This window comes from Cebidichthys violaceus, unplaced genomic scaffold, assembly GCF_023349555.1.
Source record: "Cebidichthys violaceus isolate CVI_PGR_0920_01 unplaced genomic scaffold, fCebVio1.0.p SCAF_28, whole genome shotgun sequence".
Lineage (NCBI taxonomy): Eukaryota > Metazoa > Chordata > Actinopteri > Perciformes > Stichaeidae > Cebidichthys > Cebidichthys violaceus.
In genome coordinates this window covers 3,972,069-3,987,514 of record NW_027176461.1, presented here as the reverse complement: position 1 = coordinate 3,987,514, position 15,446 = coordinate 3,972,069, and the positions used below count along the sequence as shown (strand labels likewise).

The following is a 15,446-nucleotide window of genomic DNA, read 5'->3' as shown; positions in this document are numbered from 1 at the left end:
CAACATGTCCAAAAATGTCATAGTACAGTATGTCGAATAAATGTCATAAAAAAGTCATAGTATAGCATGTCGAAAAAAGTGAAAAAACAGTCATAGTATAGCATGTCAAAAACAGTCATAGTATAGCATGTCGAAAAAAGTGAAAAATCAGTCATAGTATAGCATGTCGAAAACAGTCATAGTATAGCATGTCGAAAAAAGTGAAAGAACAGTCATAATATAGCATGTCGAAAAATGGAAAAAACAGTCATAGTGTAGGATGTCGTAAAAAGTCATAGTGTAGTACGTTGAAACAAGTCATAGTGTAGTACGTTGAAACAAGTCATAGTATAGCATGTTGAAACAAGTCATAGTGTAGTACGTTGAAACAAGTCATAGTATAGTATGTTGAAACAAGTCATAGTGTAGTACGTTGAAACAAGTCAACAAGTTCAAATCAAAACATTGGATCATTGTTATATTGTTTTCATCATTATTCATCCACCAAAGTTATATTGCAAAATGCTGTTTTTTGGTGAAAAAATCAGCATTTTTGTTTTTTTGCTATTTAAATCAATGTGTCAAAATCCACCATAATCATTCACTCCTAGTTTAGAGTCAGGAAAGGTCAGAATAATCTATTCTCATTTGTTCATACACATTGTTCAGTTTTAAGATTTCTATATTATAATTTGTATGGCATTTTTATGACATATAATACTATGACTTTTTATGAAGTAGTAGAGTGACTTTTTAGATAAACACATTTTTATTGCATACAATACTGAGATTATGATTTATTTTTTTTAAGAAATACTATCCTATTACGTTTTCAATTACATGTTATTACATATTAGAAATGCTTCTACGACACTACTGTTAGTCCCATGCCACACCCATGGCATGGGACTAACATGCCATGGGTGACCATAAAAGACCTGAAAATAAACCTCCAACCTCATTCTTTGTGCTGACTCACCCATCACCATCATAGAAAGACACCACCATCGATGCATTCATTTTTTGCTTCAATTTGAAAAGCCTGTTACCGCAAAGCAGCATTCATTAATATTACTATATACTGTAACAATGGATTAGGTGACTGTGTGAAGGAAAAGGTGTCAATGACAGTTATAATACATTATATAATACGAGCTTTATAGCATCTTTCAGCTCAGTGTTTTGGTTGAACAGCCCACAAGTTAATAATTTATTCACCCACTACCGTTTGAGGAATGTAAATATGTACAGATGACACACTGAACCCGTCTCTTTAACAGCTTACACATATTTATTGAACATTTCTGTTTTCTGAGATGACAAAAGTGCTGTTTAGGAAATTAAATGGTGTAATTTACAATTGCCTTCCTAATAGGCAAAAGTTGTAAACAAATAAAATTTTCTAATGTGTCCTTCATGATTTTCAGATAAGTGCAGCCAGTCCGAGCAGAGTTCCTCCGATGCCTGCTCCAGCGCTGGCTGCGGCTGCAGTGGCAACTCCTGACAGACCAGCTGCACCTACAGCAAGAGTTTACGGTTTACATCAGGATATGGAGCTACAGAGAAGCTGAGTTAAAAACACTAATCTTATTATAGACTACACACTACAATGCGAAATGACCATTACGATACAACAGTTAAAACCACAAGATTCAAATACCATTTTAAAATCAAGTAACGGTGTTTACCTGCTGCCTGCAAAACAGCCACTGTGCTTCCTGCTGCCACTGCGCCTCCGTTAGCCACTGCAGCAGCTGACATCATGCCAGCAGCATAGGAGCCTGCTGCGATCCCAACGGAGGTGAAACCTATGGCTCCCAGGACAAAAGGAGCCCCGACCACACCAACCACTGCACATAAACAACACAGCAGAGGCACCTTTAGTGTGCTACTTTCTCAGGCCACTTTAAAATGGATAATGCATGATATCATTTTTGCATGTAAATGGATTTTGTCTTTGTTTTGTTACAATACACCTGTTGAAATCAGTGGGAAAAGTAAAAACGATTGCTACAGAAAGTCTGTACAAAGTCTTACCTGCTCCTCCTCCGAGAGCAACAAACGTCACTGAAACATAAGATGAAAACAGAAATCAACATTTGCTGTGGTTCTGTAAGAAAAGCATATACGTGAAAGTATTGCACATTAAAATAAATCAGTATTGTGAAAAAAAAAAACGTGATACTCACATAGTCCCATTTCTTGCTGTAGCCTGTAGTAGTAGCTACTGATGAGCCTGGACGACGGGAGGGGTTTTATATACTGATGGTGAGTTTCATTTCTCATGAAATGAAACTGGGCGAATCTGAACAAAAGGGGGCGTCACAGAGATTCTAACTTCAAGTCTTATCAAAAGAGGGTGGCACAGAGTCCATTCCACCCACATAAACTCAAGTAATTACAATTTCTGAAGTGGTAGGTCATCATAGAACATAAGAACAAAGACAAAAAACAGAAACACTGAAGAGTTGATAAACCAGCTCAGTTCTGACTGCTCCTTCAAACCTGCATTCAGGACAAACTTTCATCTTTAAGTCACGATAGAAAATAATGTTTAGGCTCTGGAGGTGGTGGTGGCTTTTATCAAAATCAAAGTAAATAAAGTACAATGTTAAGTATTTATACTTAAGAGATCATAATAGTGTTATTCCAGCATGTAAAGCCTACTTTAAGAGTTAAAATGTCTTCACTTATATTCATGTATACCAACAGTTAATTAAATACATTTTAAAAAAGGGATGATTCAATGAAATCTGCTATCTGAGTCAAGCCATATCGTAAATACATGACGGACGACTCTTATCTGTGTGAAAACACCTTGATGTAATACTGAAGCTTTATCAGTAGAGGGTGGTATTTCCCTCCTATATGAACGTCATCACCTGCAGCAAAGCTTCCTCAGGTCCCTTCATGTTGTTTGGGTGAAAATGACAGCTCATTTTACAGAAACACATCCAGTGATGAGCATCAAGCTGTTACAGATATAGTGGAAATACATGTCTGTACAAAACTGTAGGAGGATTCTGTGTTTCACAGGGAATAGTCTCTGCTGGTTTTGTTGTTGAAGTGGTCTGAGTTCATATTTGATATGAGTCTATTGCTCAATATTTTGGTTCATGACTAAACATCTGCAAAACTAATGACATTTCCCATCAGCCTCAGCTGTTTGTGTTTAGTGTTTTATCCCGCTTAACTAAAATGGTGAACATGGTTAACATACCTGCTAAACATCAGCATGTTGGCATTACTGACATGGTGAACATGCTGATGTTATCATTTAGCTCAAAGCACCACTTTGCTTAAGTTAAAATCTCATCTGTATGATCATTTCATGACTTAGGCCCAATGTGAGCGATGAATGCAAAGCTTCATAGCTAAATATTGATCTGAAAAACTTGATTAACTAGAATAAATTAATGAAAAAGTATTAAATATGTTTAGAAATGTTTTCCTAACACTTCTGTTAGTCCCATGCCACACCCATGTGACGACTCACATTCCAGTGAGGAGACAAAACAAGTGTTGAATGAAAATGTGCAATGAGAAAAGGCCTGAAAATGACTCTCCAGCCTCATCCTTGTGTTGATTCTCACATCACCGTCATAGACAGACACCACGGTTGCATCCATGTTTAGCTCCAGTTGAAAAGCCTGTGCATGTGGAGCATGCTGATGGTTTAGGGTTGGAGCATATCAAGACATCCCAGAGTTCAACATGAGTTTGAATGTCATTTTGTTCTGAATCCTGTTCTCATAGTAACAGGTTGTTGATATTATTGTTGGCACGTTCTCATGTCATTTAAGTTTTTATTGTTTTAGTATAAAAAATACAAACAGCTGTTTGATTCGGTGGGAAATCTATAAGAGAGAATCAGGAAACCTGCTTCTGGTGGAGATTATGAGAAATTGAAATATTTACAAAGGAAAGACTGAACATGTTTCACAGGTTACAATGATTTATTGAACAAAACAAATCAGTTGTCTGAGATGACAGAAGTGCTCTTTAGGTGATATACTGATGTAATTTGCTTTTGCCTCCTTAATTTGGCAAAAGTATAAGCATTGTAACTGCATCTTGTTCCTTCATGATTCTCAGCCGAATAAGCTGGTCAGCCATCCCTCTGCTGCTCCGGTGCCTGCCACAGCTGCAGTGGCAGCTCCTGTCAGACTCCCTGTAGCACCTAGAGCAAGAGAACACAGTTTATATCAGAATATGGAGCTCCAGAGAAGCTGACAAAGTCTTGTTCTCAAACTAAAGGACGAAATAAAACAGTAGCATTATTACACACAGTGGAGTCATTATATTCTAAAAACACTGTATTGTAAACCAAAAGCTACTAATATCTTTCTGAAATTATTGTTTCTTTCAGTTCCAGGTTTGCAAACACCTGTGTAGCATTTTGTGATACTTCAGAAAGATATAAAAGGGAACATAATGCCCCTGTGATTATCATTCCAGCAATGATCAAATCATCATTAAGAAAAAAACAAAAGAGAAACCCACAAGATTACAAATATTTAAAAAATGACATCATACTAGCAGCATAGGAGCCTCCTGCGATCCCAGCGGAGGTCAAACCTATAGCTCCCAGGACAACAGGAGCCCCGACCACAGCACCTACTGCACCTGGAACACACAGCAGAGAGAACGTTGTTGTTAATGGTCTCATTTGTCAGGTCACTTTAACATGGATCATGAATGATATACATTGAGTAAATGACACTTTACATTAAAGTCTGTTTAAATCAGTTGAAAAAGTAAACACAGGTGATTCATGAAGGCTGTACAAAGTCTTACCTCCAACTATAAACGCAGCAGTTCCTGAAATGCAGGATAAACATCGAAATCAACATTCACAGTTCATCTGGCTTATTCAAAGACATCTGCTGTGGTGACTATCATTACTATTTTTAATAATAAAAGCCTATATATATATATATATATATATATATATAAAAAAAACTAAGAGTACTTTCAAAGGAATATATCAGTATTGTCAAAGAACAGTGATACTCACCAGGGTCCATGTCTTTACCTGCTCTGGTTCTGATGAGTCTGGAACTGTGCTGGGTTTTATATACTGCAGGTTAGTTAGGTATCATTTCTTAAAAAATGAAACTTCAAATCTGATCAAAAGAGGGTGGCACAGAGTCCATTCCACCCACATAAACTCAAGCAATTACATTTCTGAGGTGGTAGGTCGTCATAGAACATAAGAACAAAGACAAAAAACAGAAACACTGAAGAGTTGCTAAACCAATTCAGTTCTGACTGCTCTTTCCTTTTATCAAGATCGAAGTAAATAAAGTACAATGTTATGTATTTATACTTAAGAGATCATAATAGTGTTATTCCAGCATGTAAAGCCTGCAGCTACTTTAAGGATAAAATGTCTTCAACATTTATATTCATGTCTACCAAGCTTCTTTTTTTAAAAAAAAAAGAGAGAATTTAATGAAATCTGCAATTTGAGTCGAGGCATTTCGTCCTTGTTTTTGGCTATGAGGCCTACTCTGCTTGTATCATCAGCATACTGAAGGATGGAGACTGAACTGTCTTGGACTGTGAAATTGTTGGTGTATAAGAAGAGGAGCCAATGTGATAAGACACAGCCATGATTGGCATAAACACACGAACCCACAGCTGATAATGTCCCGACTATGCCGTTCCCCTCAGCTGTACGAGCTTCATATCATCTTTCAGAGTGGTGTTTGGGTTTTACGGCCCACAATTCAACTGTCGCCAGAAGAAAAAAAAATGCTGCTTTCATTTCAAAAAGTTAATGAACCAGTGAACACTTTCAAATTACTAACTCAGTCCTTTTTGGTGGACATGAGGCGGAATGGAAATGTTTACAGACGACACACATGGACCAGAATCTTTCACAGGATACACAGATTTATTGAACAAAACATTTTAGTTGTCTGAATTCACAGAAGGGCTGTTTTGAAGGTACACTGATGTAATTCTCTTCAGCGGATGAAGCTGGTCAGCCATCCCACTGCTGCTCCGGCGCCTGCCACAGCTGCAGTGGCAGTTCCTGACAGACCAGCTGCAGCTACAGCACAATTCAACAGGTCAGAAAGTGGAGCTACAGAGAAACTGAGAAAGATATCTGCGTCCCTGACACCCTGTGATTATCATTCCAGCAATGATCACCTCACCATTATGATACAACAGTTAAAACTACCATAAACATATCTAGTTAAGATGTTCACCTGCTGCCTGCAAAGTAGCCACCAGACCTCCTGCTGCCACTCCTCCTCCGTTAGCCACTGCAGCGGCCGACATCATTTTCGCACCAATGGAGCCCGCTGCGATCCCAGCGGAGGTGAAACCTGCTGCTCCCAGAACAAAAGGAGCTCCGACCACCGCAACTACTGCACATGGACAACGACACAGCAGAGAGAACGTTGTTCTTGATGACAGTGTGCGATTTTGTTTGCCCACTTTTAGATGGATCATGCATGATACAAGTATAGCATGTGAATGGATTTTCTACATTAAGAGGTGTTAAGATCAGTTGAAAAAGTAAACAGGTGATCCATAAAGGCTCTACACATGGTCTTACTTGCTCCTGTTCCAATGGAAGCAGCCGTCGCTGAAACACAAGATAAAAATCAAGATAAACGTTTTTAGTTCATCTTGCTTCATCACAGACATTTGCCATGGTTATTATAATCATATGTTTATTAGGAAACCATACAAGTTAAAGAATCAGTACTTTTAACTGTATAATATAATCATATTATTAGATTATTGATACTTACCAATAGGACCCATGTCTTCTTTACTGGTCTGATGAACTGCCCTGACCTTTAGTCTCCTGAGAAACGAAGCACTGTTCAAATCTGAACAAGAGAGGGCGACAGTCACTTATACTTCCTCTATTACTCAAAGGAATACTTGAACCTTAAACGTGTGTAACAGGAAATGAACAATAATCAAGGATTGTGCAGAAAGCTTCGTTGACTGATCCTCTAAATCCTCCAACTGATGTTTCACAAAAGCTTTATTGCTAATACTTTAACGTTCGCTCCCAAAACCACATCTTAAACAATAAGAGTAAAAAACAATACAAAACGATCAGCTCTGATAGGGTGCTACAGGTAATTGACTTATAATTAAATGATTAGTCATTTTACCTACAACCTCACTATGACACTTTCATGACGCAGCATTCCATCAGACTAACTTTAGATGCAACAACCAAATAGGCTTGATTGACATGAACTGCGCCTCGCCTGGTTTATGTCGAACGAGCCTATATTTGCTCGCAAGCATGACGCAGTCAAATTCAGTTACATTCAACCAACCAACGTAGCATCGTTTGTAGCTTAAACACACAGTCACCCAACTAAAGACAACAACAAAAGTGCTTTATGTCAATATCAATAATACAATGAAATGCAAACAAACCTTGTGCCCTGATCAGGAAGTCACGAAATCCACTGTACTTTGGACAACACAGCTGCCGTTTTGTATTTCTTTATCTATTTCCCCTGCCTTTCAAAATAAAAGCACGTTTTTAAAATGTATAAAGAAAACATGAGCTAGCATGAAAACCAAACTTACCGCAGACATGCGGCTACTTTGAGGAGAAAATGTCTTTTACCATTTATGTTCATGTATACCAACAGCTGATTGCAATAAAAGTGGAGAATTGAATATAAACTTCAATTTTCTCCATCCTCTCATTCCTACGATGAACGACTCTAACCTCTGTTAAAACACCTTGATGTAATACTGAACCATTGTCGGTGAAAGGCGGCACTGACCTGCTGTATGAGTATACATCAGTGGCAGCAAAGCTTCCTCAGTTCAAAGTCCCTTTGTTATTGTGTTTAGGGGAACACGGAAGCTCGTCTTCTTTTCTCTCTACAAACGGAATTATTTTCTGTTTAACTTGTCCGATGACCATCATATACATGGCTGCAGTGACCAATTCCTAATACGTGCACTTATATCAAGTCTGTACATCAAGGCTGAAATATCTCAACTAGTGTTGGATGGATTTCCATAAATTGTTGTACAAATATTCATGGTCCATGGAGGATGAAACAGATGGACTTTGGTGTTCTCCTGACTTTTCCTCCAGCGCCACTACGAGGATGACTTTTCACTTTAATAGCCACACAATCAGAGTCAGTGGAATTGACATCTATAATTAATAAGGATTTATGGTGTAGGAAGCAGAGAACACAAACATTTCAGTTGTCAGAGATCACAAACGTGCTGTTTAGTATGTGAGCCAATTCAGATTTGCAAATGTCTTCTTTATTTGGCAAAATAATAAATATCGCAAATTTAACTTTTTTCTTTCCCGCGGATTAAGCTGACCAGCCATCCCACCGCTGCACCCACGCCGGACACAGCTGCAGTGGCGGCTCCTGACAGACCAGCTGCACCTGGAGGGAGAGCACACAGGTTATATATGTGAAATATACTTTATATATTCTCAAGCTAGAACACGACATGAAACATTGTATCTGTCACCACAGTGTGGTAGTGCGATTCAATTGTAGCCCACATAAACACTTTGATTTGGTTGAATACCGCACCAGTTATCCAGGGACGATTAGTAGTATTAGATTAGTGATGAATTTCTGTTGTTTCAGTTCCAAGTTTGCCAGAAACTTTAGGCAGAGACATTAGGAGTAACACATGGTTACCATTGTTTATCGTTCCAGCTCTGATCATCTCACAAACCATTTAAAAAAAAAATCAAGTAATTGTGTTCACCTGCGGCCTGCAAACTAGCAACCAGACCTCCTGCTGCCACTCCTCCTCCGTTAGCCACTGCAGCGGCCGACATCATACTAGCAGCATAGGAGCCTGCTGCGATCCCAGCGGAGGTGAAACCTATAGCTCCCAGGACAACAGGAGCCACGACCACAGCAACCACTGCACGTGGACAACACAGCAGGGGGGCCTTTGTTGTTAATGGTAGTCTACTTTGTCAGGCCACTTTAACATGGATGATGCGTGACATTACGTTAAGATGCATCAAAGAGTTGAACAAGTAAACACGGGTGATATAAAGTCTTACATGCTCCTGCTCCTGCTCCTACTCCAACGGCGACTGCTGTCTCTGAAACACAAAATGAAAACATCAATCAAAGACATTTACTGTGGGAACTATTATTATTTTATATATATATAGGGGCAACGTATAAGTGCAACAGTGATTAACTCACTCGGGTCCATGTATTTCTGTGGCCTGACGAGACTGTAACGGTGCAGTTTCCGTTTTTTGGAGAAACGAAACTTTGTATAAAATTGAACACAAGATGGCGCCCCAGTTAACGTGGATGTATAAATAGAGAGCTACATCTGACACTCACGCATCTGACCAAAGATTAAAACTTTGGCGTCGAATAACCGGAAGTGAAACTCTTAACAATTCCTAAAGTGTAATAAAAGTTGTCAATGACTTCACTTCCTTACACATATTAACGGTTTTCGATTTAAAAACATGCAATTTGAACACGTTTCGCATTTGTGAACAGCATATTTACCTTTGAGAAGACGGTTGATTTAATAATTAATATTATTTCGTCCACAAATCAGCAAGCGCTAATAATAAAAACAAAAAGTTCTATTAATATTCACCAGTCAACGTGAAGTCAAATATGGGCCTCCGTTGTTGTTCAGCGGACCTGATCACGTGGTAGGATCAGCGCATGCGCGCGGTGTTGAGGGCTGATGGAGTGAAGATGCCCACTGCCACCATCCCCGCGTAGTGCAGGAGACACACAACCCGGTCGTATTTAGCGCGGACACCACAGACACTGTTGTCTTCCAGCAGAGCTGCATGTTGTAGTGTGACACCAGGAGGCCGATGTCTGTGGCAAATGCGAAACACACTGTGCTGAATCCGGTAAGAGGCTTATTATTATTATCATCATCATCATCATCATCATCAGCCCTCTGATGCCATCATGGAATGATCAATAGACCATCATGTAGCCTACGATACAGCTAAACTTTAGATTGTGTGCAGCAGCAGCTGTCTACAAACGGCCTGCACACTGCACGTGAACTGATCCGATATATCTTGACGGTTCAATGTAGGCCTTTATTCCAGCGAGACGCGTTTCAATTTAGCTCCCCGCTTCAGGTAGCATGTCGTCAGTTGCTGTCAGTGCAGTTATCCAGCGCTTTAACGCCAACTCTCCACCTCAGGTGGTCCCATACACAGGGCCCATACCTGGAGGTATGCACCCTGGGGAGATCATCATCATCCAGGGCACTGTGCCCCCAGATGCTGACAGGTAAGATGATTGAATAAGTGCAATATACAGATGAAGAGCCACCTTTATGGATATGTCAAATATTTGTTTGGTAAACCCAAAACATGTTACTTTAATCTGGGAAATGGTGTGAACATTGTCTAGTTTTTAAAAAAACATTTTTTTAAACCATTGCACTCCCTCAGTTATTTTCTTTTTGAGGAAAATTTGCCACCTTTTTATGTAGATGTCCAATCAGTGCTGATGGTAAATGTAGTCCACTGAAGAAATAATGTCCCAGTGACAAGAAAGACCAAGAGAGCTGATCTCTCCTGCTGCAGAGCCGTGCCTACATGTACCAAGATTCATTTAACATCAATGAAGGAAACATTCTTACACCTAAACCGAGAAATCCAACCATACACCTTCTGAATTCAAACTTTTACACAGAACTGAGACGGGCTTAACTCAACTCATCATAAAACACATTTCATTCAAACTGGACAGAAACAAAATAAAACTCACCCAAACAAGTCTTAGTTGGTCTTTCCACTGTTCCAACAATCAGCAACTCTGGTTTGGTCAAAATAAATTTAAGTAAGATGTTAAAATATGCTCTAGACGCTGTATCTCTCGTCAGCGGATCTCACCTTTTTTTCACCTCACAATCTTTTTTTTTTATTTCTTTTGGCATCGGAGGGAAAGTCAGAGTTTGCTCTCGGCAGCTCAGGTTCTGGAGGGTTCCCATCTTATCCTTCCCGCCAGTATCAAATCTTCTGCACTCCTGTTTTCGGAAACTACCAAAGCTGACAGCATCACGCTGTAGTTCTTCCGTATACCAAGTGTGTTACCGGGATACGGAGGAACAAAACATTTTGCAGCTGCACCTCAGACACACACAGATCAGTAACAACTCCAGGCGTTTTTCACACTATACACCTAACTCTGATTGGTAGAGATGTTTAAAAATCAGCACGTTTTCCTTTTTAAGGAGGCGCAAACTCCCCTAACCCTTCTGACATGAAGTGAACTCGGAGGCTCCCGGGCAGGTTAATAATCCAGCCTCCTTGTGCGACCCTGCAGGTTTCAGGTCGACCTGTCGAGCGGCTGCAGCACCAAGCCGCGCTCCGACGTGGCCCTCCACTTCAGCCCTCGCTTCAAAGGCTCGCCCTGTGTGGTGTGCAACTCCCTGCTGCAGGAGAGCTGGGGCAAAGAGGAAACGCTCCACCAGCTGCCCTACAAACGCGGAGCCCCCTTCGAGACCATCATCCTGGTGCACGAAGACGTCTTCAAGGCCAGTGAACACATGCCGTTTTAGGATGAAGGCATCAAAAAATGTTGAATTTGATTCATAGAAAAATAGAATACTAAAAACGCTTGTCTTCGCCCATAGGTGGCAGTAAATGGCACTCACCTGCTGGACTACAAGCACAAAATCCCACTAAACAGGGTGGACACATTTTCTATTTCTGGGAAAGTCAGGGTGCACGCTATTGGCTACATCCCAAACTCAGTAAGAACGCGGTCACCGTTGTTCGCTTCAATGTGTCCTCACAAGCTGGTCAGATGCGTCTCTTTTACAGATGAATCACTTCTCAATGTGTTCTAATGATTTCTAATTTCTCCCTCAGGCAATATATTCAGAATCAGGTGACTTGGTGAGTTTTTCCTTTCATCTCCATAAAGCCTCTGTGCCTAAAATGTGCCCAGTGATCTTGTGATGCCATCAAAACCGGATCACTTTTCCTAAATGAGTCCCTTTGTTTGTGCACTGGAGACCTCATCAACTCTGCATGCCGCTCTTGAATGGTTAAAAGGAAATTCTGGTTTATTTATTTTTGAGGTCTGGGGGGGGGGGAAACACCAACATCGTAACAACAAAGTGTCTGTGGGGCAAAAACTGTTCACCCTCAGGCAGTCAGACAGGTTGTAAACGAGACCGTTACGATGATCTAAACCACTTTATCTGGAGGTAAAACCCCCAAAGCGAAAGCCCCCGAAAATGTTGGTAATAATCTGACTGCTCGTGTTTAACACTTGCCACATTCCCAGATCTTAGAGGTCCTGTGAAGAATTTAAAGTTAAAAAGCAATGTTAGTGTGTTTAATAATCACTCCTAGTGGTGGATATAATGTTATAACATGTTTGTTTGGAAAAGTGTTAAATCATAAAAGTATAATCATTCTATGTATCAAACTATAAAATACAGTTACTGAATGTTTTGAGGGAAAGAGAGAGACCTTTGAGACGGGCTTTTCAGATCCGAAAACAACTGTATGATAATGAGATGAGTTTGGTGAGCTGACTTCAGGAATGTGAGGCGTTAACAGTGGGGGAAGGAGACGTATTGATCAAACAGAGCTGTAGATGAAGACAGCCCTAAGAAAACATGGGGGTCGGGTACATGCTGTTTTATGAGGAGGAGGACAGGTCGAACCAGAGGACACTATTCAGACATTATGCGGATCACTTAGACCAATGGAGAGCATTGTCCGAGGACAGGAGGAGACAATCAGATTCCAGCCAATCACAAAGCTGATAATGGACTTTTGAAAGTAAACTGCTGACTTTTGGGTATAAAAACATTGTTCGGAGAGATGTTGTTCAGTTCTTGGCGATCCTCTTTACTGTAAACTGGCGTTTGTAGGCCGGTAGGGGGGGAGAGTCTTTGAACTCGGTTTCGCGATTCCTTACTGTCGACAGTGTAATTCAGTTTGTAATTGTCTTTTAGCATTTGTGAATTATAAATACTTTTTCATTGTAAGCCGGATCCAGCTGATTTTTCTTAGCGTGACTTCGTTGCTCAAACAACAACGAAAGAGCGAGAGGTCCGCGGCCTCCTGCGAGCAGAGGTCCCACTCCATTACAGTCCTATATGCATAATCTGTTGCATTGCTTCTCTCTGTGTAATTATGTTCGTCTGTGTTGCATCTGTTATCTAAACTGACAAATTAATACAATTATACATGTAAAATTATGCCAAAATCAAGACACGAAAGTGTTGATCGTTTAAAATGTAGATTTCTAAGAGGTTTCAGAGTCGGAGCGGCAGAAAAATGAACTGGCAACTCTTTTGGAAATCAATTCATTGTTAAAAATGACATATTTGCTGGTTCACGCTTTCCAAATGTGATGATTTACTACTTTTATATACTGCTGATATATGACGGTCAACTGAATGTCTTCGGGTTTTGGATTGTTGCCGGGACAAATCCGGCATCTGAAGACATTACCTTGGACTATAGGACGTTATATCTGGCATTTTTCACTATTTCTGTCTTGGAAAAATCTGTCATATAAAATGTATCAACCGTTATACTCTCCTTCCAGAGCCTCCCTTATAAAGGCAGTGTACTCAAAGGACTGAGCCCCGGACAGCACATCACAATCAAAGGACAGGTCAGCATGTACCCTCACAGGTAAAGTCAGAACTCGACATCATTTCCCTCTGGTGACTCCACTTTTCTTTTAAAAAAAAAACAAAAAAAAAAGATTTACCTTTTTTTTAATCCACGTTTGTTCCAGTTTTACAGTGAACCTCCGCAACAGCAGCACGGAGAACATCGCTCTGCATCTGAACCCTCGCATGAAGTCGGGTGCGTTCATCAGGAACTCGTACCTGAGTGAATCCTGGGGACAGGAGGAGCGGGAGCTGACCTCCTTTCCCTTCTCGTCAGGGGAGTACTTTGAGGTATGAACCGCCTACAAGCTACTCCTCTGTCTGCTGCGATCACGAGTTGATCGTTCTCAGCATGTCCGCGAGCTCCGTAATGACTTGACTATTCCGCAGTGTTTTGTTTGTTTTGCTTCCTCCAGATTCTCATCCTCTGTCAGCCTCATCAGTTCAAGCTGGCAGTGAATGGCTCACACCTGTTTGAGTTCAGGCATCGGGTGCAGGACCTGAGCAGCATTGACCAGTTGGAGATCATGGGGGACCTGGAGCTCAATGACGTGAAACTTTGGTGACTTGGGGGGGGGGGGGGGGGGGGAACTCAAGACTCACACGGAAAGCCAGCGTTCCAGATACTGTTGCGTTCTGGTTATCGATGCTAAATTAGCTTAGCCACAATGACCCGGAAAATGGACCCTGACCTCAGGTCAGGTTAGCCCTTGCAGCAACCACAGGTCACTGATTTAAGCTAGTCTAGCATTTTGGTGGCCAAGGACCATGGACAGGCCCCGCCATGGAGCATTATGGTCCATGTTTCCAGCCCTGGCTAGACGACTGATGCATGAAAGTTAGCTGTGCTGGAGCATCAGGCTGTGAGGCACCATGATTGTTTACAGCTACAAGTTTGCCTTGGTTGAATTTTCTTGTACCGTCTCTAGTGAATTTCTGCTGTGATACGATAATGTATAATTAAACTGGAAATATTGCAAATGTTATTAAGCACTTGGCTTTGTTTAAATGCCAAGACAGTCCGCTAATACAAACAATGAGTTAAATTGAAGGGCTCCATGCTTCTGGAGCAAGGCCCAATGTAGACTTAATTACTATACAGATCATTTAAAAGCTTTGAAACATTTCTCATCTTTACAAAATTAAAAAAAAAAATTTTTTTTTGGGGGGGGGGGGGGGTATTTTTAAATTGCTTTTCTTTTAATGTAATAGGACCTGCCCACATGTCTTTGTTTTATTCTTTATTTTTTAATTCTATCTGCTCTAAAAGGTCAGAATCCTCAACATAGGAAAGCGTCCCGTGCACTTAACATTTAAATCAATTTAACATATAATGGTGCAGCTGAACTCAAGCACAGTGCAATACAGGGTGAGTTTAAAATAGAAATGATTTCAATAACCTAGTGAATGACATGTTGCAATCTGTATGCAAGCTGTAGAATATAGAATCTGCATCTGTGACCATATCTTGTCAAGGAAAAGAATCTGGAATATTTCTTTTCCAATGTCAAATGGTTTTTTTTGCATTGTCTAATTGTTGTAAAATATGTATGAAAAAAAACTTGCCTATGTATCATAAATGATTTAATAACAAATAAACGTGTTATTATCATTCCACCGTTTTACATGTGTAGATGGTTTGAGTTAAACCTGCATTCATTTCTCTTATTGACCACAAAGGGGCAAACAGGCCGTAAACACAACACTACGATATTTCCACATGAACGTTGATGGAGTGAACCTGATCCAACAGACACAAAGCAACACTAGCATTCAGTTGGAGTCATGTCGGTGTCTACCGGATGAATGCACGCCTGATACTCACTCTCCTTCTC

At 40.4% G+C, this 15,446-nt stretch overlaps 4 protein-coding genes across 5 annotated transcripts; 1 reads left to right on the top strand and 3 right to left on the bottom strand.

The window, feature by feature from the left end:
- Positions 1–1,251: 1,251 nt before the first annotated feature.
- LOC137880358 (interferon alpha-inducible protein 27-like protein 2A) lies at positions 1,252–2,248 on the bottom strand. Its single transcript, XM_068721686.1, has 4 exons — positions 2,169–2,248; positions 2,017–2,046; positions 1,668–1,829; positions 1,252–1,497 (listed from the first exon to the last, which is right to left on the bottom strand). The coding sequence occupies exons 1-4, from the start codon at positions 2,176–2,178 to the stop codon at positions 1,403–1,405; spliced, it is 297 nt and encodes a 98-aa protein (XP_068577787.1). The 5' UTR covers positions 2,179–2,248; the 3' UTR covers positions 1,252–1,402.
- Positions 2,249–5,859: 3,611 nt separating this feature from the next.
- On the bottom strand, positions 5,860–7,504 carry LOC137880399 (interferon alpha-inducible protein 27-like protein 2A). Its single transcript, XM_068721750.1, has 5 exons — positions 7,399–7,504; positions 6,750–6,830; positions 6,551–6,580; positions 6,198–6,359; positions 5,860–6,037 (listed from the first exon to the last, which is right to left on the bottom strand). Exons 2-5 carry the CDS (start codon positions 6,760–6,762, stop codon positions 5,952–5,954), a joined length of 291 nt encoding a protein of 96 aa, XP_068577851.1. The 5' UTR covers positions 6,763–6,830; positions 7,399–7,504; the 3' UTR covers positions 5,860–5,951.
- A 730-nt stretch (positions 7,505–8,234) lies between these two features.
- LOC137880397 (interferon alpha-inducible protein 27-like protein 2A) lies at positions 8,235–9,646 on the bottom strand. 2 transcript variants are annotated; one of them, XM_068721748.1, is made up of 5 exons: positions 9,592–9,646; positions 9,177–9,246; positions 9,029–9,070; positions 8,722–8,883; positions 8,235–8,387 (listed from the first exon to the last, which is right to left on the bottom strand). In XM_068721748.1, the coding sequence occupies exons 2-5, from the start codon at positions 9,184–9,186 to the stop codon at positions 8,287–8,289; spliced, it is 315 nt and encodes a 104-aa protein (XP_068577849.1). In that variant the 5' UTR covers positions 9,187–9,246; positions 9,592–9,646; the 3' UTR covers positions 8,235–8,286. The 2 variants fall into 2 exon arrangements, with proteins under 2 accessions (XP_068577849.1, XP_068577850.1); XM_068721749.1 differs by lacking the exon at positions 9,592–9,646 and adding an exon at positions 9,498–9,585.
- Positions 9,647–9,674: 28 nt separating this feature from the next.
- LOC137880396 (galectin-8-like) lies at positions 9,675–14,177 on the top strand. The gene is made up of 8 exons (XM_068721747.1): positions 9,675–9,859; positions 10,165–10,253; positions 11,295–11,505; positions 11,605–11,724; positions 11,843–11,869; positions 13,542–13,630; positions 13,737–13,902; positions 14,028–14,177. Exons 1-8 carry the CDS (start codon positions 9,821–9,823, stop codon positions 14,175–14,177), a joined length of 891 nt encoding a protein of 296 aa, XP_068577848.1. The 5' UTR covers positions 9,675–9,820.
- Positions 14,178–15,446: the final 1,269 nt, after the last annotated feature.

Excerpts from the sequence above, each read along its gene's own strand:
- LOC137880399 (XM_068721750.1), bottom strand. Across the intron at positions 6,360-6,550 it reads TTCCATTGGAACAGGAGCAA|TAGTTGCGGTGGTCGGAGCT; the intron begins GTAAGACCATGT and ends GTCCATGTGCAG. Across the intron at positions 6,038-6,197 it reads GGCTACTTTGCAGGCAGCAG|CTGCAGCTGGTCTGTCAGGA; the intron begins GTGAACATCTTA and ends ATTGTGCTGTAG.
- LOC137880396 (XM_068721747.1), top strand. The coding sequence starts at position 9,821 with ATGTCTGTGGCAAATGCGAAACACACTGTGCTGAATCCG. Across the intron at positions 9,860-10,164 it reads AACACACTGTGCTGAATCCG|GTGGTCCCATACACAGGGCC; the intron begins GTAAGAGGCTTA and ends TCTCCACCTCAG. Across the intron at positions 13,631-13,736 it reads GTCAGCATGTACCCTCACAG|TTTTACAGTGAACCTCCGCA; the intron begins GTAAAGTCAGAA and ends CGTTTGTTCCAG.
- LOC137880397 (XM_068721748.1), bottom strand. Across the intron at positions 8,884-9,028 it reads AGGAGCAGGAGCAGGAGCAT|TGGTTGCTGTGGTCGTGGCT; the intron begins GTAAGACTTTAT and ends GTCCACGTGCAG. Across the intron at positions 8,388-8,721 it reads TGCTAGTTTGCAGGCCGCAG|GTGCAGCTGGTCTGTCAGGA; the intron begins GTGAACACAATT and ends CTCTCCCTCCAG.
- LOC137880358 (XM_068721686.1), bottom strand. Across the intron at positions 1,830-2,016 it reads TGCTCTCGGAGGAGGAGCAG|TGGTTGGTGTGGTCGGGGCT; the intron begins GTAAGACTTTGT and ends GTTTATGTGCAG. Across the intron at positions 1,498-1,667 it reads GGCTGTTTTGCAGGCAGCAG|GTGCAGCTGGTCTGTCAGGA; the intron begins GTAAACACCGTT and ends CTCTTGCTGTAG.